The sequence below is a fragment of the Lampetra fluviatilis genome, chromosome 38 (genome assembly GCF_964198595.1).
Source record: "Lampetra fluviatilis chromosome 38, kcLamFluv1.1, whole genome shotgun sequence".
In the NCBI taxonomy this organism is placed as follows: Eukaryota; Metazoa; Chordata; class Hyperoartia; order Petromyzontiformes; family Petromyzontidae; genus Lampetra; species Lampetra fluviatilis.
Window position 1 is genome coordinate 5,641,166 of NC_136312.1, and position 24,464 is coordinate 5,665,629.

General features: G+C 48.0%; 1 protein-coding gene across 2 annotated transcripts; it reads right to left on the reverse strand.

Annotated features, from left to right (window-relative positions):
* Positions 1-754: 754 nt before the first annotated feature.
* LOC144945595 (ankyrin repeat and SOCS box protein 11-like) lies at positions 755-14,715 on the reverse strand. 2 transcript variants are annotated; one of them, XM_078874088.1, is made up of 4 exons: positions 12,730-14,715; positions 11,006-11,199; positions 7,078-7,206; positions 755-1,227 (listed from the first exon to the last, which is right to left on the reverse strand). In XM_078874088.1, the coding sequence occupies exons 1-4, from the start codon at positions 12,908-12,910 to the stop codon at positions 898-900; spliced, it is 834 nt and encodes a 277-aa protein (XP_078730214.1). In that variant the 5' UTR covers positions 12,911-14,715; the 3' UTR covers positions 755-897. The 2 variants fall into 2 exon arrangements, with proteins under 2 accessions (XP_078730214.1, XP_078730213.1); XM_078874087.1 differs by having other exon boundaries at positions 758-1,230.
* Positions 14,716-24,464: the final 9,749 nt, after the last annotated feature.

Sequence of the window (24,464 nt, forward strand, 5' to 3'; positions counted from 1 at the left end):
GTTTGTTAACTCTCGGCAAATATGCAAGTGAATTTCTCACACTCAACACGCTGCTACAGAAGACACCTGCCGGCTTCCATGCCTATTCTTGGTTCTTTCGGTAAAGTCACGTAGAAGGGAATTAATAAAATAATAAAAATATAAAACAATTAAAATTCTCACGACGTTTCCACTGCAGCACAAGCAATCATCATTAGGTGTGAAATCCACAGCAAGAAATTTTGAAAAAAGTGGCGGTTTTTCCTCAAATTTTATTGCTGTGGATTTCACACCTGATGATGATTGCTTGTGTTGCAGTCGAAACGTCGTGAGAATTTTGATTGTTTTATATTTTTATTATTTTATTATTTCCCTTCTACGTGACTTTATCGAAAGAACCAAGAATATGAATCCCCGCAGTCGCGAAAGCTTCAAATCGAATAGGCTTCCATGCCGCTCACCAAAATGCTTCCCAAGACAAACGGACGTCGGAAAGCGTTGCGCATTAATCCACGAGCTCACGTTGGTTTCTCTTCAGCTTGGTTAGTCTTTTACCCACCCCCCTCCCCCCCGTGTTGCCGACCAACTCGTCGCGTCGGGTGACAGCGGCCCGCAGAAGCGGACACCGCAGAGCCTCCTCCCAGAGACGGTTTGGCGGCAGCTTCTTTGCCCATCTCCACTTCCGCGTAGGCGCCTGCCAGGTTCTAAGACTCAACCCGCTCCCCCCACTCCCCGTGCCCCCCACTCAAACTTTGGTTTAAAAAAAAAAAACATGTGGGACCCCCCCCCAAGCCTCCCTTCTCTCTCTACTGCTCACAGCAGCAGCAGCAGCAGCAGCAGGGGTAGACGGCAACTTCCCCGCACCTCCACTACCAGCCCCGCCGCAAGAGAGCAACGTCCGTCGCGCGACAGCCCATTTCACGTCCGCCCGCCGCCGGCGTCGTCGTCGGCAGCGTCGTTGGCGCCCAGCTGGTCGGCCCTGGCGCCGTGCACGGGCGGCAGCAGCAGCAGCAGCAGCAGGAGGCTCTCGTCGGCGAGGCACTGCGCCAGGTCGTCGAACATCAGGTAGCTCTCCAGGACGGCGGGCAGGCGCAGGCGACGCACGGCCTCCTCCCTCCTCGGCCGCGCCAGCTGGCGCGCGATGCGCACGCGCGCCAGGTGCTTGAGGGAGCGCGGGGTGCTGGCGCAGGCCTCCAGCCACGACACCACCGACGCCCGCGTCGCCAGCTGCTTGGGAATCTCGCCTGTCTTCTGCCCGGCGAGAATTCACACCCCGCCCCGCCGCCACGAAAAAAAGAGTTGAATCTACAGTCGGTTATCTTACTACTAACAACGAATGCTTTTCCATCATTTCCATCTATCGCCCTCCAGATGACAGCATCAACACCTTCTTAAATGAGCTTTCGGAATTCCTATATCTGATTCCTAACCCATCTCACAGGCTCGTGCTTACAGGTGACTTTAATTGCCCCGGCAATACCCCAGCCTCCATCGATAGTCACCTTGAGTCAACTTTGGCCTGCCATAACGTGGTCATCACAAACTCAGGCCACTACGTCTGCAAATTTGCGCGCGTTACAAATTGAACTATTATTATTATTATCATCTCATGCAAATTCAAGCGGCGCCTTTATGCTCGAGGCGCATTACGACAATGATCAAATTCATATTCTTGGTTTTTTCGGTAAAGCCACGTAGACTCTTCATGAACTAACCTGCTTTTGAAGAGTACCTTAGTCTCATTCTTGATTTGAAGCTTTCGTGACTGCAGGAATCCATACTCTTTGGAGCTTTAGTTAAAGTCACGTGGGTAGAAAATAAGATAAACCACGACGTTTTGGGCGCAACACAAGCGTCCGTCATCATTATTTTATACCTACGTGACTTTACCGGAAGAACCAAAGAGTATAGTACCTTAGTCTGGCTAAGCTTTCCTGCTCTTGAAGAGTGCCTTAGCCTAGCTGATAGAGCTCCACTGCTCTTGAAGAGTGCCTTAGCCTGACTGATAGAGCTACCCTGCTCTTGAAGAGTGCCTTAGCCTGACTGATAGAGCTCCACTGCTCTTGAAGGGTGCCTAAGCCTGACTGATAGAGCTCCACTGCTCTTGAAGAGTGCCTTAGCCTAACTGATAGAGCTCCACTGCTCTTGAAGGGTGCCTAAGCCTGACTGATAGAGCTACCCTGCTCTTGAAGGGTGCCTTAGCCTGACTGATAGAGCTACCCTGCTCTTGAAGAGTGCCTTAGCCTGACTGATAGAGCTCCACTGCTCTTGAAGGGTGCCTAAGCCTGACTGATAGAGCTACCCTGCTCTTGAAGGGTGCCTTAGCCTGACTGATAGAGCTACCCTGCTCTTGAAGGGTGCCTTAGCCTGACTGATAGAGCTACCCTGCTCTTGAAGAGTGCCTTAGCCTGACTGATAGAGCTCCACTGCTCTTGAAGGGTGCCTAAGCCTGACTGATAGAGCTACCCTGCTCTTGAAGGGTGCCTTAGCCTGACTGATAGAGCTACCCTGCTCTTGAAGAGTGCCTTAGCCTGACTGATAGAGCTACCCTGCTCTTGAAGGGTGCCTTAGCCTGACTGAGAGAGTTCCACTGCTCTTGAAGAGTGCCTTAGTCTGACTGATAGAGCTACACTGCTCTTGAAGGGTGCCTTAGCCTGGCTGACAGAGCTCCACTGCTGTGGAAGAGTGTCTTAGCCTGACTGATAGAGCTATCCTGCTCTTGAAGGGTGCCTTAGCCTGGCTGACAGAGCTCCACTGCTCTTGAAGGGTGCCTTAGCCTGACTGAGAGAGCTACCCTGCTCTTGAAGGGTGCCTTAGCCTGACTGATAGAGCTACCCTGCTCTTGAAGGGTGCCTTAGCCTGGCTGACAGAGCTCCACTGCTCTTGAAGAGTGCCTTAGCCTGGCTGATAGAGCTATCCTGCTCTTGAAGAGTGCCTTAGCCTGACTGATAGAGCTCCACTGCTCTTGAAGAGTGCCTTAGCCTGACTAACAGAGCTCCACTGCTCTTGAAGAGTGCCTTAGCCTGACTGAGCTCCACTGCTCTTGAAGGGTGCCTTAGCCTGACTGATAGAGCTCCACTGCTCTTGAAGGGTGCCTTAGCCTGACTGATAGAGCTACCCTGCTCTTGAAGGGTGCCTAAGCCTGACTAACAGAGCTCCACTGCTCTTGAAGAGTGCCTTAGCCTGACTGAGCTCCACTGCTCTTGAAGGGTGCCTTAGCCTGACTGACGGAGCTCCACTGCTCTTGAAGGGTGCCTTAGCCTGACTGATAGAGCTACCCTGCTCTTGAAGGGTGCCTTAGCCTGGCTGATAGAGCTACCCTGCTCTTGAAGAGTGCCACCCTAGCCTGAGTGAGAGAGCCAGGCTAAGGTGGCATTTAAGAGCAGCGTAGCCAAGGGAGACCAGTTAGTGTATACGTATCTCATTGCGGGTTTTGTTTAAATGTTCTATTTGAGTCGGGTCAGAGGTGCCGTTAGCTTTGGAAACTCTGGAGGGGTTTCACGTTAGGCATCGGAGAGTTTCATTTCACCCGCTGGAGCGTGCGGGGAAATTTAACGCCGGGGGTCCTTTGCAGCGAGGAGAGGACAGAGCCCCCCCCACGATGCCCTGAAATTTAGGGGTCAATAAAACCAGCGAGTTGTCCGTGTGCCCCGATGGTGGAAAATTGACCCTTCCATCGATATTCCTTCTTCCCATGAATCATTCAATTAAAACCGTCTCTTTACTTTTCAGTTAATTTTTTGGTGTACCGCCGAAACCTTTTCCCACGCTACCCGCTTAGGAAGCACGGCTGGGCTTCCCCATCGCGATTCACCCTGCTCGAGGATCGTCACGCCTTTCTCTTTTCATTCCTGTTGCTTCCGTGCCACCCTCCCCCTCCCTCCACCCCCTTCGTACTCTTCCCGTTCCGCTGTAATGTGCACCGATGCCCACTTTACGGGAGGGGGGGGGGGGGGCGATATTGGCACGTAAAATTAATATTGAGCGATTGATTGAAATTGAGAGCCACGTTTTTGTCAGGCGGAGTAATTACCCAGGGTCCTTTTCACTACGCCCCTCGGGTAAGCCGTTCCGCCAATGGACAGCTTCACGAATCGGGCAACCTCAGGTTCAAAACGCCTAAATTCTAGCTCCACGTATGGGGCGTTATTTTTGAAGGCGGATATTTACAGCCTGAGAAAATATGGAGTATTGATGGGCTAAGTCATTGGTTTGGCACTTACACAAAAATGAAAGCGCCATCACCATTCCAGAGCGGATTAAAAAAATGTTTCGAGTACATCCGACACTCCGGCGAAACTGCTAAACAGTTGTCTCATTGTTGCTGCCTTTGTCGAATATAAACACCGGCGCAACTTCCACTCCACCGAGTTGACGCTCCGAAGCAAGGTGAAGCGAGGTCAGGTGGCCCCGACTACGGCCTGCGCATTAGTCGGGCAGCACGGTGACGTCACGTGACGTGCGAGGAACAGTGGGGGCACCGATACGAATGGTCGCGATCGCGATTCGACGAAAATCACGTTGCTTGTGCGTTATGATAAAACCATTGCTTTATTCCCACTGCCTGAAATGTCGCCTATTCTATATTTGACTGTTGCTCCTTGTCTTCCGCTTGCCTCCCCTCGCCCCTCCACTCCTTCTCGTCCCTCCCCTACCCTTTCATGATCCCAAAGTACGCCCCTAGCGCTGTCACTCGTTCCTCAATCCTCGTACGCCCGTCAACTACATCATGCCACTCTGTCATCGTTTTTTAAGCTATGTCAAGCGCCTTGAGCGAAGGCGCTCTGTTAATATAAATTAGGATTAGAATTTGATCATATTTATATTCTTGGTTCTTTCGGTAAAGTCACGTATAAGGGAAATAATAAAATAATAAAAAGAAAATAATAACATTCTCACGACGTTTCGTTTGCAACACAAGCAATCATCAATTTCTTGCTGTGGTTTTCACACCTGATGATGATTGCTTGTGTTGCAATCGAAACGTTGTGATAATTTTATAGTTTTATTTTCATTATTTCCTTCTACGTGACTTTACCGAAAGAACCAAGAATATGAATCCCTGCAGTCACGAAAGCTTTAAATCGAAATTGAGATTATATTGTTGGCGAATGTGTTCAATTTTCATTATTACGTTTCACATAGTCTGCAGTAGCGTCGCAGTGGGGGGCCGATGACTGCCGCCCCCATTTTTCAAACCTGACAACGGCACTCTCTTTCCGATAACGTCACGCACGGGATCTCAAACATCCGGCCGCGTTGGGTCTCGAACCGCAAACGTATCCCGCAAGAGGCAAACGCGTCACAGCTTGGTCATGCCGCAAATGATGCCACCCAACAGGCGTAGTTACCTTGTTCCTGTAGGCCATGCCGCAAATGATGCCACCCAACAGAGCGTAGTTACCTTGTTCCTGTAGGCCATGCCGCAAATGATGCCACCCAACAGGCGTAGTTACCTTGTTCCTGTAGGTCATGCCACTAATGATGCCACCCAACAGAGCGTAGTCACCTTGTTCCTGTAGGCCATGCCACTAACGATGCCACCCAACAGAGCGTAGTTACCTTGTTCCTGTAGGCCATGACGCTAATGATGCCACCCAACAGGCGTAGTTACCTTGTTCCTGTAGGCCATGCTGCTAATGATGCCACCCAACAGAGCGTAGTTACCTTGTTCCTGTAGGCCATGCCGCTAACGATGCCACCCAACAGAGCGTAGTTACCTTGTTCCTGTAGGCCATGCTGCTAACGATGCCACCCAACAGAGCGTAGTTACCTTGTTCCTGTAGGCCATGCTGCTAACGATGCCACCCAACAGAGCGTAGTTACCTTGTTCCTGTAGGCCATGCCGCTAACGATGCCACCCAACAGAGCGTAGTTACCTTGTTCCTGTAGGCCATGCTGCTAACGATGCCACCCAACAGAGCGTAGTCACCTTGTTCCTGTAGGCCATGACGCTAATGATGCCACACAACAGGGCGTAGTCACCTTGTTCCTGTAGGCCATGACGCTAATGATGCCACCCAACAGAGCGTAGTTACCTTGTTCCTGTAGGTCATGACGCTAATGATGCCACCCAACAGGGCGTAGTTACCTTGTTCCTGTAGGTCATGACGCTAATGATGCCACCCAACAGAGCGTAGTCACCTTGTTCCTGTAGGCCATGACGCTAATGATGCCACCCAACAGGGCGTAGTTACCTTGTTCCTGTAGGCCATGACGCTAATGATGCCACCCAACAGGGCGTAGTTACCTTGTTCCTGTAGGTCATGCCGCAAATGATGCCACACAACAGAGCGTAGTTACCTTGTTCCTGTAGGCCATGACGCTAATGATGCCACACAACAGGGCGTAGTCACCTTGTTCCTGTAGGTCATGACGCTAATGATGCCACACAACAGAGCGTAGTTACCTTGTTCCTGTAGGCCATGACGCTAATGATGCCACACAACAGGGCGTAGTCACCTTGTTCCTGTAGGTCATGACGCTAATGATGCCACACAACAGAGCGTAGTTACCTTGTTCCTGTAGGCCATGACGCTAATGATGCCACACAACAGGGCGTAGTCACCTTGTTCCTGTAGGTCATGACGCTAATGATGCCACACAACAGAGCGTAGTTACCTTGTTCCTGTAGGTCATGACGCTAATGATGCCACACAACAGGGCGTAGTCACCTTGTTCCTGTAGGCCATGACGCTAATGATGCCACCCAACAGGGCGTAGTTACCTTGTTCCTGTAGGTCATGCCGCAAATGATGCCACACAACAGAGCGTAGTTACCTTGTTCCTGTAGGCCATGACGCTAATGATGCCACACAACAGGGCGTAGTCACCTTGTTCCTGTAGGTCATGACGCTAATGATGCCACACAACAGGGCGTAGTCACCTTGTTCCTGTAGGTCATGACGCTAATGATGCCACCCAACAGGCTGTAGTTACCTTGTTCCTGTAGGCCATGACGCTAATGATGCCACCCAACAGGCTGTAGTTACCTTGTTCCTGTAGGTCATGACGCTAATGATGCCACCCAACAGGGCGTAGTCACCTTGTTCCTGTAGGCCATGCCGCTAATGATGCCACCCAACAGGCTGTAGTTACCTTGTTCCTGTAGGCCATGACGGCACCAGCGTGCACCAGCAGTCGCAGCCCGTCCAGATGGCCGTTGCACGCCGCCAGGTACATCGGGGTGACCCCCCACTTGTCCGACTGGTTCACGTCCGCACCGTGCTGTCGTGGGACAGAGATCGTCTCATTGTTGGCGACGTGCGTTGACAAAAGGGGCAGCGAGCATTGGGGAGGGCTTCGTTGAAGGGGTGGTGCATGTGTAATGTGAGGATATATCCGGGTTGCTGATGGATCACACCTCGTTACGATGATTGGCTCTGCCGGTCCTGGCCCATAGCCAATGGGGGGGAAGTCTAGGGGCGTGGCCCTGACATAATGGGAAGGTGACATCTGTAAGTAGAGGATTGGTTCTGCTGGCTTTAGCCACAGCCAATGGGGGGACACGAGTCAGGAGCGTGGTCCTGGGAACGTACCATGGAGTCTAGAAGATTCCATAGAGGGTAACCAGGATTGGTGGAAAGGTACCACGTGACCCGGGTATTAAAAGGGGTGGAGACGGACAACACGTGGTCAGATCTGGAACGAACGGAGGGTGAGGCCACGCTGGAGCGGGGTCCAGGCTGCCACGTGGCCGCGCGTGTCTCTCTCTCTCTCACGCTGTCTGTCAGCAGCGTGAAGGAGTAAGACGGGAGTGTTGTGAACGAAAGACAAATAAAGACCGGATTCCAGAAGTCGCTTCCACGACCTTTGTTACATTGGTACGCTAAAAAAAACGGATTCGTCCATTCGGTGATTCTTAGGGATCGTGGTACGTTGCAGCTAAAAGAGTGGGCAGAAGAGGGCGGTCAGCTAAGTCCATCGCTGTCCCTGTACTGAAATGCCCCCACATCTACACTCCCTGCCTTTACCAACCCTGCACGGTGAAGTACGGAGCGTTCTGATTGGTCGGTGATGATGGACAGACAACTGGATGGACAAAATCATATTCACAGTCATCTCTCGGTCATCGGGGGTAACGCGGGACGCCACGGTGGCGAGATGTTAACTACCTCGCCTGGTATACATGAGGCTGTGGGTTCGATCTTGACCCTGACGCCTGTCTATTTGGAGTTTGCATGTCTCTCACCCCGTGGTCGCGTGGATATTTCTCCGGATCCTCCAGTTATTCCCTCCACATTTAGAATCGACAAGCGTTTAATAGTATTTTGCTGCGAAACATTTCCTACGTGATAAGCCCACATTTTTGAGCTATCATTCGTGGCCAGGTCGTTTCTGAAAATGAGCTATATAGCTCAGTGGGCCTAACCTGGTAAAATACAAATGAATTAATAACGGAGCGGGAAGGAGTGGCCCAGATAAAACAAAAACGCAGGCAACGCAAAGTATCTGTAAATGAGGGACAAACATGTGTCACCTGTTGCTATTGTCTCGGTTCACTCACCGACGCGTGTGCGCTCAAGTGGGCACTGGGTCCACTGACCCTTCACGCGTAAATCGATTTCGCAAGCACGGTTAATCCGTAAGACGGGCAATCCACCCACGGATAATCGAGTAACTCCTTTCACAGCCATGCGTTTTTCAACTTGACATCAGCCTGCAGCCAGTCATGTTTCAATTAATTCTGTCAACTTTGATTTATTTGGTAAACATTTTGATCATGTTCTTGGTTCTTTCGGTAAAGTCACGTAGAAGGGAAATAATAAAATAATAAAAATAAAACATAATAAAATAAGAACAGGTCTGTCGGGAAGACAGCGTCATTCAGACGCTGTCTTCCCGACAGACCTGTTCTTCACCTGAGGACTGCTGCTTGCGTTGTGGCCGAAACGTCGTGAGAATTATTTTATTATGTTTTATTTTTATTATTTTAATATTTCCCTTCTACGTGACTTTACCGAAAGAACCAAGAAGATGAATCCCTGCAGTCACGAAAGCTTTAAATCGAAATTTTGATCATGACCAGATGCTGCCACTAGATGGCAGCATACAGGTAGTGCAGCGGCAGACGTGATGCCCGCAGAACCAGGCGACCCAAGTACGATCCCGCTCAAGGCCAACACCAGCAACGATTATCTTAACCGGTTCTGGGCCTCTCACCTCGGTCGATTTCACCTTAAATGAGCAGCTGGTGCGGTGTGTAAACATCGGCACTGGGGGTACAAATGTGGCCAGTTGTGGTGCTGGCCACACAACCCGCTCCTGTGCCGTGCTCTGACCTTCAGAGGTGCTCGCTAACAGCACTTGCCCCAACAGTCTGGTGAAGGCTATATGGGATGTCTTTGTCTTTGCGTGGCACGCAAACAAAATCAAACATTTGTTTAAACGTGAAATATCTGGCACAGAAAAGGGGAAGGCATTGTCGGGTGCCGAGAATGATATAAATTACATTTACAACGTAAGGTTTCCAAGGCGCTGTACGTCACCATAAATAATTTGATGGCTGAGAGGAGGAAAAACTAATAAGTATGAAAGTAAACCACAGACGAGACCATCTGTGGAAGGGGTCATTGTAGTTAACATCTCGCCACGGTGGCTCAGATGTTTTCCCCTTCACATTTAGAATCAACATGCGCATGAGAGTATTTAGCCGCTATAAATGTCCATGTGACAAGCCACGTCGTTCTCAGCTATCATTTGTGATGGCCGGTTAGCTTCTGGAAGAAAGAGCGATATAGCTCAGTGGGCCTTACCTGGTAAAAATTAAAAGAAAATAAGAAAAGGTTTTACCCTTTCTGGCAATACAACAGGTGTTAAGATGATAATTGTTTTTTTACCCTTTTATCTGGCAACAAAACTGACACCTTTTTTACGAGGAGTCATGTTTGCATAGACCACAATACCTGCAGTCATAATGCAAATAAAAAACACAACTCTGATAATGTATGCACTGTCCTTGAAGTTGATTGGTCCACACCCGAGACTGCTTTCCTTAGAGCCTAGTCTCACATGGGTTGGACCAGATGACGCCAAAAGGCGTTAAGATGTTCAAGGCATCAAGACTGCATTAACCACGCGTACAAGTGGCAATACATGTAAACAAACATGATCCGATAATAAATGCATTGTCTTTGAAACTGATTGGCCTACACCAGAGATAGCCATTTATATATTATCAAAGCATGTTTGTTTTGCATGTTTTTCCACAAGTATGTGTGGTTAATGCAGACTTGATGCCTTGCAAAAGGTTCCTATTTGATGTTTGAACATCTTTACACCTGTTGTATTGCCAGAAAGAGTAAAACCTATTATCACACGCTTTTATTTAACTCACTCTGTTGTTGTTGTTGTCATATCCTCAAATCTTGTAATTAATTTTAACCCGCTTCCCAATGTGGTATCGACTGAAAACGTGGTATACTCATGTCATACTGATGACAATAATATATTCTATATATTAAAAAAAGTATTATAAAACATTCATTTGTATATGTTATGTTTCTGCTTGGGTCTAATTGCCAACGCTCAACTGACGTTGGCTGTAAACCACCACGGTCCCTTACGTTATGGCAAGCTTCGGGGCCACTTCCTGGAAAAAAAGGCCCCATTGATACACAGTGCTAACGACCTGTTTAAGGCCCCATTGACACACAGTGATAATGACCTGTACAAGGCCCCATTGATACACAGTGATAATGACCTGTACAAGGCCCCATTGATACACAGTGATAATGATCTGTATCAGGCCCCGTTGACACACAGTGATAATGACCTCTATAAGGCCCCATTGATACACAGTGATAATGACCTTCATAAAGTCCCATTGACACACAGTGATAATGATCTGAATAAGGCCCCATTGACACTCAGTGATAATGACATCTATAAGGCCCCATTGATACACAGTGATAATGACCTCTATAAGGCCCCTTTGACACACAGTGACAATGACCTTCATAAGGCCCCATTGACACACAGTGATAATGACCTCTACAAGGCCCCATTGACACACGGTGATAATGACCTGTATAAGAAGGATGGCGCAGTCCGGGTAGAGGCCGATGACCGTGTGCAGCGGGGTGCTGCCGTGCTTGCACTGGCTGTTGACGTCCGCGCCGTGGCCGATGAGCTGCTCCATGCACGCCCTGTGACCCTTGTACGCCGCCCAGTACAGCGGCGTTTTCCCGTAGAAGTCTTTGCGGTCGCACGAGTCGGTGTCTGATGCCATTGCAAAAAAACGGCGGGGGGCGGCGGCGGGGGGGAAATCACTGCAGCGCGAATTGGCGGGGGGTGGGGGGCTCAACAGAAGATTTACATCTCAGAGTTAGCTTTGTGATATCCGGTGGGGAAAGTGCTGCCCTCTAATTTGTCGATCGGAGGTCACTTGAAGAAATCCCGAGTGGTGGCTTTGTCATGTCCAGTGGGGAAAGTGCTGCCCTTCGATTAGTGGATCTGAGGTCACTTGAAGAAATCCCGAGTGGCGGCTCTGTGATATCTGGTGGAGAAAGTGCTGCCCTTCGATTAGTGGATCTGAGGTCACTTGAAGGAATCCCGGGTGGCGGCTCTGTGACATCCGGTGGGAAAAGTGCTGCCCTCTAATTAGTGGATTCGAGGTCACTTGAAGGAATCACGAGTGATGGCTTTGTGATATCCGGTGGGGAAAGCGCTGCGGCTCTGTGATATCCACTTCCGAACGAGGCTCCAACGTCTCAGAGGCTTGACGCCGATAGCGCGACGGGGGATGATAAATCGGTGGGCAAATGGCGACAAGAGTTTGTAACGAGTTTACCGAGCCGTAGCAGCCACTGACGAATGTCCAATTACAGCGCGGTGGCACACACGAACGATCCGCCGCTTTCTTAAGTACGCTGAACTTCTTTCGCACTAAGTAGCCAACCGTTCTAATCGGAGGGTGATTGAGTGTGTGGATGAGTGACTATGTGAGTGGGTGAGTGACTATGCGTGTCTATGTACGTGTGTTTGTTGAACTTCTTTCGCACCGTACGTAGTCAACCGTGCTGATCGGAGGTTGCGGGGGGCAAGGACAACAAACTAACACACAAGAAGCAGTTCCAACAGCAAAGGCGTAGCTGTACATTCGCCAGGCGCGAGGCCACCATGTTTTGTTTGATGTGAGCCAGTGGACGGCATGGGTCCTGGTACACAGAGTGATATGGGGGCACCTGCTGTGCAGTTTCACCCACTGTCCAGCCTGTGGTACCTGGAGCACTTACATCACCTGCACTCAATAGCTCGATCAATGTTTAGCTCACACAAGTGGTGCCGAGTAAAACAAAAAAAAATTACCTGATTGTGCTATTGGGGGTTAAAGGTAATGGAGTCCGAGTATCCATTCAGAACTCGTGTACAGCAAGTGCAGCCCTTCATGTAGGGAAATGGCTCAAGGAATCAGATAATACAGAACTACTTCTGATTACCATTTAATTGCCCTCTGGTCCACAAACCGCATTCGGATGTCCGCTGGACGACAGTCAAACCATTATCTTTAATTCTCAGTATGTTACTACCGTATATGTTTGCATTGGTATAGAGGCAGACACCATCAACTCATTACAATTAATAATTATGTTGAATCAGAGGCTGCTAAAACCCAGATCAGAACCCAGCATCTCAGCGGCGTCAGCCCAACACTCTGACCTCTGAACCACCCGGGCGCCCTCCTCTTCCACGCCACACTTTCAAACCTGCACACCACGCACAGCACGCAACACACGGCACATCTGCTACCTGTCGTGTGCAGGAGGATGTTGAGCTTGTGGAGGTCACCCCGGCTGGCTGCGTAGTGCAGGTCTGTCCAGTTGTGGTCGTAGCTGGGGGAGCGCTTGCACCACGCGGACACCTTGCCGTCCAGATCGCCTTCCGAGCGTTTGGTGCCAAACCACCTCAGCGAGCTGCCGTGTAAGCCCATGACGGTGGTTCCGTTACGTGAAGCGCCTGGAGAGGTGGGTCGGTGGAGGTGTCCCTTTCGTGGCAAGTAGGGCGGGAGATTATAGCTGGGGCGGTGTGACGATGAAGGCGATTACGCGATTAAAAATGATAATCGAGCATGTACTTTGTGCGTGGTCGATCACTCGGGCGACCTTTAAAAATGGAGGTCACCCCCACATACTGCCCTTCCGAAGGTGGGAAACCCCGCTCACAAGCCACGCCCAGAGTGATGCAGCTGATGATGATGTCACCAAGCCCCGTCCATTGCCTCCCGTCCAGCGGCACACGTGCGCAGAGAGATGCCACTTTTTTTCCCTCCCCAAATATTTGTGTTGTCCGATTAGTCGAATGACCTAAATAATAATCGCCCGAGTAATCAATTACTGAAGTGATCGGATAGAGAAGGATCGTGCACTTGGTTGCTGATTCAATTGAGGACTACCTAAGAAGCGATTGAGGTGATGGAAATGTGGTCTGATCTTTCTGTGTTCTCTAATAATGTTTTGACAACTTATGATTCTGCACTTGCCCCGGAGCGTATAAAGGAAAAGCTGATAAGACTACATATTGCTATACCCAGTAAATATTGTATCTGTCCGTCAGTTCATCCATCACGTTTTCTGAAAATAACTTATAAAAGCCCAGAAGCAAATCGCTATGAAACTGACTACACGGCTTTATCTGCCCCAATCAATGCCCTGACGTGTCTGGGTTTTTTTTTTTGGGGGGGCAATTTCAAGTTACGCGTTGGCACGGTTTTCACGAATGGATGGGTAGTCGTAAATAAAGATGCTTTGAATCGCTTTAAATCCACACCGTGCTTTCGTCTGAAACCCGTTTGGACATCGAAATATACCCCTAAGGATATGGAGGAGGCTCTCTTAACAGACCGGCTTGATCGATTTTTTTTTGACAATTTATTACTTAGAAACAATGAGAATTGCCGAGTGGCTATAATCTCAGAATGTATTCACTCGTTCCGTCAAATGTCCCGAGTCGATTTAAAATCCTGTTGTTAATCGGCGTGTGTCGTTTAAGACCCTCTTTATGATTCTGCTCAGGATCAGTAATTGTTCCAACAGTTCGTGCGAGTTAACGTTGTTTATTATCCTGCTTTAAAACATCTTAAATCGGTTGTATATAATTAGTAGTAAGCGAGGTCGTATTGAGCTCTCGCAATGCCGACTTAATCTCCACGGCCGTTATCACTTTATATTAAAATCATTACCAGAGCCAGACGTTATTAAAATGTATACTCGACGTATGCGAGACTTTGTACTGCAACAATAGCATTGATATAATATATACACTACGTTACCTATGCAGCACTTAACATTCTTACAAAAGCCAGACTTCCTAAAGGCACACGTTCAACTTGCTAGAGCAACGGAAAACACCAACATCGTTAATAAACGCCGCGTTAAAATAAATAACCACTGCGCGCAAACACAAAAAAGAAATAAAATAAAATGCGTAACTTGCCGCTGGTGACCTACCCCCACCCAACGCGATCACGGGGAGCAGGGAGCGCTCGACCCGGCCGAGGGATCCAGGCAAGCGCGTAGGCTTCGCTCCGTCCTCCTAGGCCTTCACATAACGGTATCGTTAACAGAAACGGCGTGGAGATACGTGAAACAACAACGACAATAACGCGATGTTAATGATCAAGAATGTAGCCAGTTGGCTTATGAACCAGCCGTGAATCTGCCGAGCGCCCTGAGTTTTGTACACTAGTTTGGCGGGCGATGGTTGATGTTCGTTGCGAGGGGAGCGAGCCCCGTGGTTGTGCCGTTGTGGGCACGCGCAGATGGTGGAGGGGGGAGGGGCAATAACCCAATGGTGGCGCAACACCACCACCACTACACTACTATACACCACACTATACACTACACTATACACTAGAGCAGGGGTCGGCAACCTACGGCTCCGGAGCCGCATGCGGCTCTTTACGGGCTGCTTCTTGACGATATGTACGTACATAGATGCATTGCGGCTCTTGAAATACTGAATTTTGTACCGAATTGGAAGGAAATGGCTCTTCTTGTTGTTTTGGTTGCCGACCCCTGCACTAGACTATACACTACTATACACTACTATACACTACACTATACACTACACACTACTATACACTACACTATACACTACACTATACACTACACTAATATACACTACACTAATATACACTACATTATACACTACACTAATATACACTACACTATACACTACACTATACACTACACTATACACTACTATACACTACACTATACACTACACTACTATATACTACACTATACACTACACTATATACTACACTACTATATACTACACTATACACTACACTATACACTACACTATACACTACACTATACACTACACTACTATACACTACACTATACACTACTATACACTACACTATACACTACTATACACTACACTACTATACACTACACTATACACTACTATACACTACACTATACACTACACTAGACTATACACTACACTATACACTACACTACTATACACTACACTAGACTATACACTACACTATACACTACACTACTATACACTACACACTACTGTACACTACACTATACACTACACTATACACTACTATACACTACACTATACACTACACTAGACTATACACTACACTATACACTACACTACTATACACTACACTAGACTATACACTACACTATACACTACACTACTATACACTACACACTACTGTACACTACACTATACACTACACTACTAGGTATGGATTATGATGATCATCAGACATAGTCAATGCACTGCTGGATGAAGGCCCTACCCACGTAGCGTGAATGGTGGGTGACTATTTGATCATACCTCACTGTGCAGTTGTAGGGTTTGTCCCGGGGAGAGAAGCGAAGGCACGGAAGCATAGAAGTACAGGCTAACAATGGATGTTGCTGCCCTCTGCTGCCCACAGCGTAACCGGGTGGGTGGGGGGTGGGTTGTGCGGACCCCCTGAGGGGTAACGTGGCAATGTCCCAAAGGGCTGTCCATAAATGACGTCACGCGATTTTGGACGATTTTTGACCCCCGCCCCCCTCGTCACACGGCGTCACAAAAAGTCAGACCCCCCCCCCTCAAATATGACGTCACAAAGCTCTGCTCCCCCCCCCCCAAAACCTTATTTCCATTTTGAAAATAAAACATGCTTCAAATGGATTTAAACTATTGTCATTGTAGTGGGTATTTAATTTGGCGCTGTACTCTGATGTTGTAGGAGAAAATAAATACTAAAACGTATATTTAATCAAGTAGAACGTGTTGTCTATATTTATTTAAAGTTGCGCATTTGATGTGACGTCACATTTCTCAACCCCCCCCCCCCCCTAGGTGCGTGACGTCATTTATGGACGGCCCCAAAGGGGATAACGCGAGTTGATTTATAAATGTTGTGAAATCACATCGTACACGTGAGAGTCATTGGGTAGAACAATCAGGCGTGAATCTGCCGAAATTAAATAACTTCGATATAACATGCTGTGATCCAAGTGGTAATCTAGAACTATGCATATAAAAAGCACAATTGTTTAAAGGGCACTTTATGCAATTAAATTATGATTATAATTATTTCTAAACTTTAATCGAGAGCAATGTTGGTTTCCATGTGTCACATAACGAGCATCACCGCACGCAGAGCGTCCGATGACTTTGTTTTATTATTCCAAGGCTGTAATTATAATATATATTACAGGGGGACACACATCACCCACCCCCCCCCCCCCCAATATTCAAATATGCTCAAAATGTCCCACCCAATATATTGCTATCAAAACAAAATTGCTATGCTATGTAAATAAAAACAACAATTTGCTAAACCTTGGCCACAATATCTGGACTTGTCTTCATATAACAATGTGTAGTGTTGTAAAGGACGGACTTCTAAACTTCTTTATGGCACACACGGTTTATTATCTTAATACACAGTCCCTATCACACTAAGGGGTATATGGCAGAGGTGTGGACTCGAGTCATGTGACTTGGACTCGAGTCAGACTCGAGTCATGAATTTGATGACTTGCGACTCGACTTGGACTTGCATAACAATGACTTTGTCCCACCTATGAGATGTGGACTCGAGTCATGTGACTTGGACTCGAGTCAGACTCGAGTCATGAATTTGATGACTTGCGACTCGACTTGGACTTGCATAACAATGACTTTGTCCCACCTCTGGTATATGGTCCCCTCACCCGTTACCCTGAGGAGACACAGCCTCCGGACCTTGCAGGCTCTCTAATCTCCCTGCTCTCACAGCGTCCTCTGGCTGGACCTAGGAGATCTCTCGCCGACCACTGGTTACTCTGAGCCCTAGCCCTGATAAGGGCTGGAGGGCTTGGTCCAGGGTCCTAGATGTCTTCGGCCGACTTGGGTCTTCGTGTAGCAGAACTCGCCAAGAGCTCTCAGCGCTCTGGCTTTTATACCTGTTCGTGGCCGGGTTGTCCAATCCCCGGCCACCTTGTGGGACCCTCCGATTGGTCCTTCCCAATCTGGCGTTTGGATCCTACCTCACCCCATTTGACCCTGGCCGTTTGATTGAGCGGGAAAACCTTGTTTACGATCCGCTCTCTCACAGTTTGCGAACAGCGAGTAGTTAACACCACTACACATGCATAGATTTCTGTTTATATGATTGTGGTTATGGTTGTACTTTATTAATCCCTTATCTCTGCCATTACATACAATGAAACAAGAAATTGTCAAAAAAGTTAAAACAGAGCAATGTAATACAATACACTATTAGACATTATTGTTAAAAAATATCCATTCCATGTGTTAGTGAATTTTTTAATATTATAGGCAGGAAATGAGTTTTCAAATTTAGATATTTTTCTGGGTTGGGACCCCCAGACATCCTGGAAGATTTGGACCCCCCCCCCCCCCAATGTTGACTCCTTTGCTACGAACTTGATTTGGCGCTTTGCTACGACCGTGCATTATTCGCTCGCAACTACTCAGCCAGTTAGGGACACAACATGGACAATTGGTTAAAATGTTGACGTTAAATTTCGATTTAAAGCTTTCGTGACTGCAGGGATTCATCTTCTTGGTTCTTTCGGTAAAGTCACGTAGACGGGAAATAATAAAATAATAAAAATAAAACATAATGAAATCATTCTCACGACGTTTCGACCACAACGCAAGCAGCCGTCCTCAGGTGAGAATTATTTTATTATTTCCCATCTACGTGACTTTACCGAAAGAACCAAGAAAATGTTGACGTTCACAGTTCGTGCATTGAGTTCTCATGCACCACGTTGTGTCAGGCAAGGTTGGGGGGGGGGGCGGTTACTGAGTTGATACAAAATTCAACAAGGGGTGGGGGTCTTGATTTGAAGCTTTCGTCACTGCGGGAATCCATGCTCTTTGGTTCTTTCGGTAAAGTCACGTAGGTAGAAAATTAATAAATCACGAATTTTCGATCGCAACACAAGCAATCGTCATCAGGTGGGACAACCACAGCTGATGACGATGATCTATTATTTGTATACCTACGTGACTTTACCGAAAGAGTATGGGGGTGGGTGGGTGGGGGTGTTAGACAGGAGCCAAAATAAAGATTGAAAACCACGAGCCTATAGCACCTGTGATGCAGGCACGATGGGGTCTCCCGTTGTACCAAGTAACTTCTCCAGGCTCACTCCGAGACGCGGGGTTCTGTGCTGCTGGTGACGATGATTCACGAAGGACGGAACGATTTGGTGTTTAAAGTTAAAATCGCAGTCACCGGATTTACGAAGATGTTCTGCATAGGACGGATCCAGAACTCCCCGTGCCTCCGTGCGTCCAACTCTTGGTGTCGAACGCACAAAGAACAAAGAAGCCCGCGTTTATATTTAGCCTGAACGGATTTTTGTTAGTTTTTTTTTCTCCTTGGTTCTTTCGGTAAAAAAAGAACAAAGAAGATGATTCCCTGCAGTCACGAAAGCTTTAAATCGAAATTTAGTTTTTTTTGGTATATCTTGGCAAGTGCTGTTAGCGAGCAGCAACCTTATTGGCCAGCACCACGCACAGCCGCCTTTGTCTCCCCCCCCCCGTCCCCCTCCCCAGTTGCGATGTTTACGACACACCGCACCGGGGTACTCATTTGAGGCTGAGTAAACCTAGGGGAGGCCCAGTGTCCGGGTAAGATGTTCTCTATCAGTCGTGTTGGCCGTGAGCGGGACTCGGAACTCAGGCCGTGATGTTCGATGAATCTACGGCAGAGTTTGTGAGACGCAAGCCCCCTCCCCCCCCAACTTTTCCTCTAAAATACAAGTGCACACAAAGACAAAGATCCCCCATATAGCCTTAATAGACTGTTGGGGCAAGTGCTGTTAGCAAGCACCTATGAAGGCCGGAACGGTACACGAGGGGGTGGGTGGTCAGCACCACGCCCGACCGCCTTTGTCTCCCTAGTGGCAATGTTTGCACATCGCACCAGGTACTCATTTGAGGCTGAGTCGACCTAGGGGAGGCCCAGAACCGGTTCAGATAATCGTCACTGGGTGTTGGCCGTGAAAGGGAATCGAACCCGGGTCGTTGGGTTCATAGCGCAGCGCGCTAACCGCTACACTACCGCTCCCCACAGTCACACACACACAGTCACACACACAGTCACACACACACTGTCACACACACACTGTCACACACACAGTCACACACACACTGTCACACACACAGTCACACACACACTGTCACACACACACAGTCACACACACAGTCACAACAACCGCCATTCGCCACTAAGTGGCGGTGACGTCACCACGACGCTTGTGCCAGGCCATGTGCACCTTGAGGCCACGTGAAGTGTCGAACGCCCGCTGGCAGGAGTTCACGGGGCAGACCCAGGTGCCACGGGTCGACTGACCGAGATGACCGAGATGACTGGCTGATGCACCACCTGTGCCCCCTACTGTGCCAACTTGCTGTGCTTTAGCCACCCGGCGCTCCGCTCGTTGTTGTGAGCGTCGCTCCTCCGCCCTCCGTTGTTGTTGGAGGGCGACTGCCTCCAACTGCCCAGTAGCGTCCTTCACGAGCCTCCTCCACTGAGGCCGATCTTGACACCGCTGGTACCAGTCATCGGCAAGTCCACTCAGCTCCACGTCCTCCTGTACCACATCACTCCATCTCTTCTCTAGCCCGTGCCGCGCCCGTTTAGCCCCCTCGATCCGGCCGAACAAAAGCTTTTTAGGCATGCGGTGGCTGGGCATGCGGGCTACATGACCCAGCCAACGCAGCCTTGCCTGCCGGAGGAGCTCACTGATGGGACTTTGCCCAGATCTTTCAAGGACTTGTGAGCTCCTCACACAATCCAGCCTGGTTAAACCCAGGATGGATCGTAGGCAGGCCAGCCTAAATGTTTCCAACCGGCGAAGATGCTCCACTAGGGGGGTCCACGTTTCGCAAGCGTAGAGAAGGGAGGGAATGACCGTGGCCGAGAAGACCTGAAGCTTCGTGCGGAGCGACAGACCAGGTAGCTTCCACACAGCGTTACGCAACCGATGAAAAGATATCGCCGCTCGACTGATTCGGAGTGAGACCTCTGCTGATAAACTGGAGCTGGTCATGAGCACACTGCCCAGGTATGGGAAACTCTCTACTCTCTCCACAACTGCCCCATCACCGATTGGGAGTTGTGGGGGCGGAGTGCCCGATGGTACAAAATACCCAGGCACACAGTCACACACACACTGTCACACACACACACAGTCACACACACAGTCACACACACACACAGTCACACACACACAGTCACAATCATACACACAGTCACACACACAGTCACACACACACAGTCACACACACAGTCACACACACAGTCACACACACACAGTCACAATCATACACACAGTCACACACACACAGTCACACACACACAGTCACACACACACACACAGACACACACTCTCACGCACACTCACACCCCAGGGTGAACTCGCAACCCTTCCCCTCTTGCAGTCAGGGCCGTGACAAACGACCGCTCCGACTTGTGCGGCGATTAATTTGTCCTTTCGCTTCACCGCCCCCCTAGGGGGGGGGGGTGGTCCCCCCCCACCACCACCACCATCACCACCACATTGTCCCCCAAAAGAGACATCATCAATCAGGGTCAATGCGTGGACGATGCTGACAAAAGGCTGTGAGCGGAGAGGCCCCGTGCGAGTTTTTGTGCGCGCGCGTGTGTGCGGGGGCCACGGCGTGATGTAACCGTGGAGTTCAGGGCACACTGAATAAAGTGATCTGGATTTTTCTTTTTTGTGTGTGTTTTTTTAACCCCCGACGGTTCCTTTATTTAGCGCCCGCCCGCCCTGCCCACGATTTATGGTCGACACAATGGGGCTCTTTTATCGAGAGCTCATCGCGGTGCCCACTTGGCTTCCAAGGCTCACCGAGATTCGAACCGGGCATCTTGCATGTGTGTTTGTTGATCGCTTGTGCCCAGGGTTATGTTTACCTCGTCTGGTGTACAGGAGGTCGTGGGTTGGATCCCGACCCCTGACGCCTGCTGCTGTATATTAACTACCTCGCCTGGTACACAGGAGAGCGTGGGTTCCATCACGACCCTGACGCCCGCTGTATATTTGGAGTTTGCATCTCTCTCTCTCTTTCTCTTATCATTACCATGGTGGCTAGGAGATGTTAACTACCTCGCCTGGTGCACAGGAGGTCGTGAATTCGATCCCGAACTTGATGCCCGCTGTATATTTGGAGTTTGCGTGTCTCTCTCTCTCTTATCATCACCACGGTGGCAAGGAGATGTTAACTACCTCGCCTGGTATACAGGAGGTCGTGGGTTCGATCCCGAACTTGATGCCTGCTGCTGTATATTTGGAGTTTGCGGTGTCTCTCTTCCTATGGTGGTCGCATGGATTTTTCTCCGGGTTTTCCGGATTTCCCTCCACATTTAGAATCAACATCACGCGTTTAGAGTATTTGGCTGCTGTGAAAAATTTCCACACGATGAGCCACTTCGTTGAGCTATCATTTGTGGCCAGGTCGCTTATGAAAGCGAGCTACATAGCTCAGTGGGGGGGGGGGGGGGGCTTACCTGGTAAAATAAAAACTCGTTTATAGTTTAATTTCTGCCAGAACAATCCGAAATGCTGTTTCGGAAAAAATTTAATATTTTGACACATCGCATCCAGTTTTCTTTATTTCGTTCTCTTCACGCTCATGTTGTCCCCAAAATGTTCTGGAATATGGGGGCTAGTGCCTCCCCTTTCCCGATGAGTCCCCAATCATTGGAATTTTCTTGATAATTTAATTACCAGAGAAAATACATTGCAATGTTTTTTTTTTTACGTAGGGCACTATTTAACACCGTGGGATTTCAAGACCTGCCGCTGCCTGGGAAATGTGTAGATCCGCCTCTGAAAAAATATTCAATTGTTAAATATAAGCTAACCTTGTTCCCTAGTGTGAGTGCCTCATGCAGATAGTATGCAGATTTGTCGCTATTCCAAAGGCAAGCCTAGCAGTGTTCTGGAAATATCGTGTCCGAAATGAAGCTCCGATTGACAATCGTAATTGTAATAATTGACAGCCTTTTGTCAATCCACTGCTGGATGAAGCCATCCATAAATTGCCATCTATCGGGATTGTTTAATCTTCCTTCAAGCTGTGCGGGTTAGCCCAAGACAGTAGGGGCAGTGCAGTGTCAGGTCAGATATCACTCGTCACAGATGTGTGCCTTGGCAGATTGGCAATTAGATTAATAATATTGGCAATTATGTATGTAGAACTTCTTTCACGCCGTACGTGGCCAGCCGTGCTGATCGGATGTGGGTGAGACACTGGCACAATTGATATGTGAGGACGTTTTGAGTTGGTGGAGGTGTTCGCGCGAAAGGGGATGGAGCCCAGGGTTCAGGTATTACTCGTCACTGCTGTTCGCCGTCGTTGGGAATCGAACTCAGGTGACCGGATTCGTAGCGCATCGGGATTTTGTGGGGAGGGTTATTAACGGAGATGAATTTCCATGCGGATTTGTTCCGTTAAACAGTTCAATTTTATTATGAAAAAACTGCATATCGTAGACAAGATATAGAATACAGAAAACCATGTGTAAAACGTAGCATATTAACGACTGTAAGTGTGAACGTGCAGGTGTTTTGTATGTAGCGTAAAAGAAAATTTTTATTTCGAAATGTGATTAGGCTATCAGTTTACGTTACCGATGTTCGGCCTAATCCGACACATTCTGTAAATCTCACCCGGATATGAAATTTCTTCCGATTATCCAATTTTGTTTATTTGCTTGTGTTGTTGTTGTTGTTGTTTCGGATCGGTCTAAACATTGTGACGTCAACTCCCGTCCGCGTTGCTCTCCCGCTAAAAGTGCTGTCACGTGCGGCATCTTTAAGATTTGTGGCGTCTACTGACATCATGAAAGTATAAAAACGCAATGCACACGTTAAAACTATTCTTTCACGGATGTAACCTAATGTTAGGAAATCAATTAATAATATTTGAAATTAATTGATTATATTTAGAGCATAAACAATGGGAGCTATTAAAATGGAATATGTTTAAATCTGAAAATATAAAAAAGTCAATTAAAATTCCAAAATTGGGCCTAGATATCTGATAATCAAATATATAAAACATTTTAATACGAAACTCATCGCTAATATTTCGTACCATATTCCCCGGATTATAAGACACTCTAGAAAACAAGACACACCCCAATCTTCGTGTAAATAAAGTTATACCAATCTGTCTTTTCCCGCACCTCCGATTATCACGGTTGGCTACGTACGGTGCGAAAGAAGTTCAACATACAAAGCTTACGTACAAATACCAGATTATAAGATGCATCCCCAACTTAAGCTTTGAAATGTAGCAGGAAAAAAAGCGTGCCTTATCATCCGAAGTATGCGGTTAACATTTCCACGACTTTTTAAAAATAATTAGCACAATAGCATTGAGCAAGGCAATATCTATTTAAAGCTTTTGTGACTGCAGGGATTCATCTTCTTGGTTCTTTCGGTAAAGTCACGTAGAAGGGAAGTAATACAATTATAAAAATAAAACATAATTTTATTATTTTTTATTTTTATTATTATTAAATAAAACATAATTTTATTATGTTTAATTTTTATTATTTTATTACTTCCCTTCTACGTGACTTTACCGAAATAACCAAGAAGACAAGGCAATATCAGCAATACATTTGAAAAGCTTTCACAATCAACCCAATCTTTGCCGCTTTATGGATTATAAGGTGACTGGGAAAGGGATCACAACGAATGAGGGGCCGTCCATAAATGACGTCACGCGATTTTGGACAATTTTTGACCCCCCCCCCCCATCGTCACACGGCGTCACAAAAAGTCAGACCCCCCCTCAAATATGACGTCACAAAGCTCTGCCCCTCCCCCCCCAAAAAAAATAAAACATGCTTCAAATCGCTTTAAACTATTGTCGTTGTAGTGCGTATTTAATGTGGCGCTGCACTCTGATGTTGTAGGAGAAAACATTTATTAAAAAAGTCTATTTAACTAAGTAGAACGTGT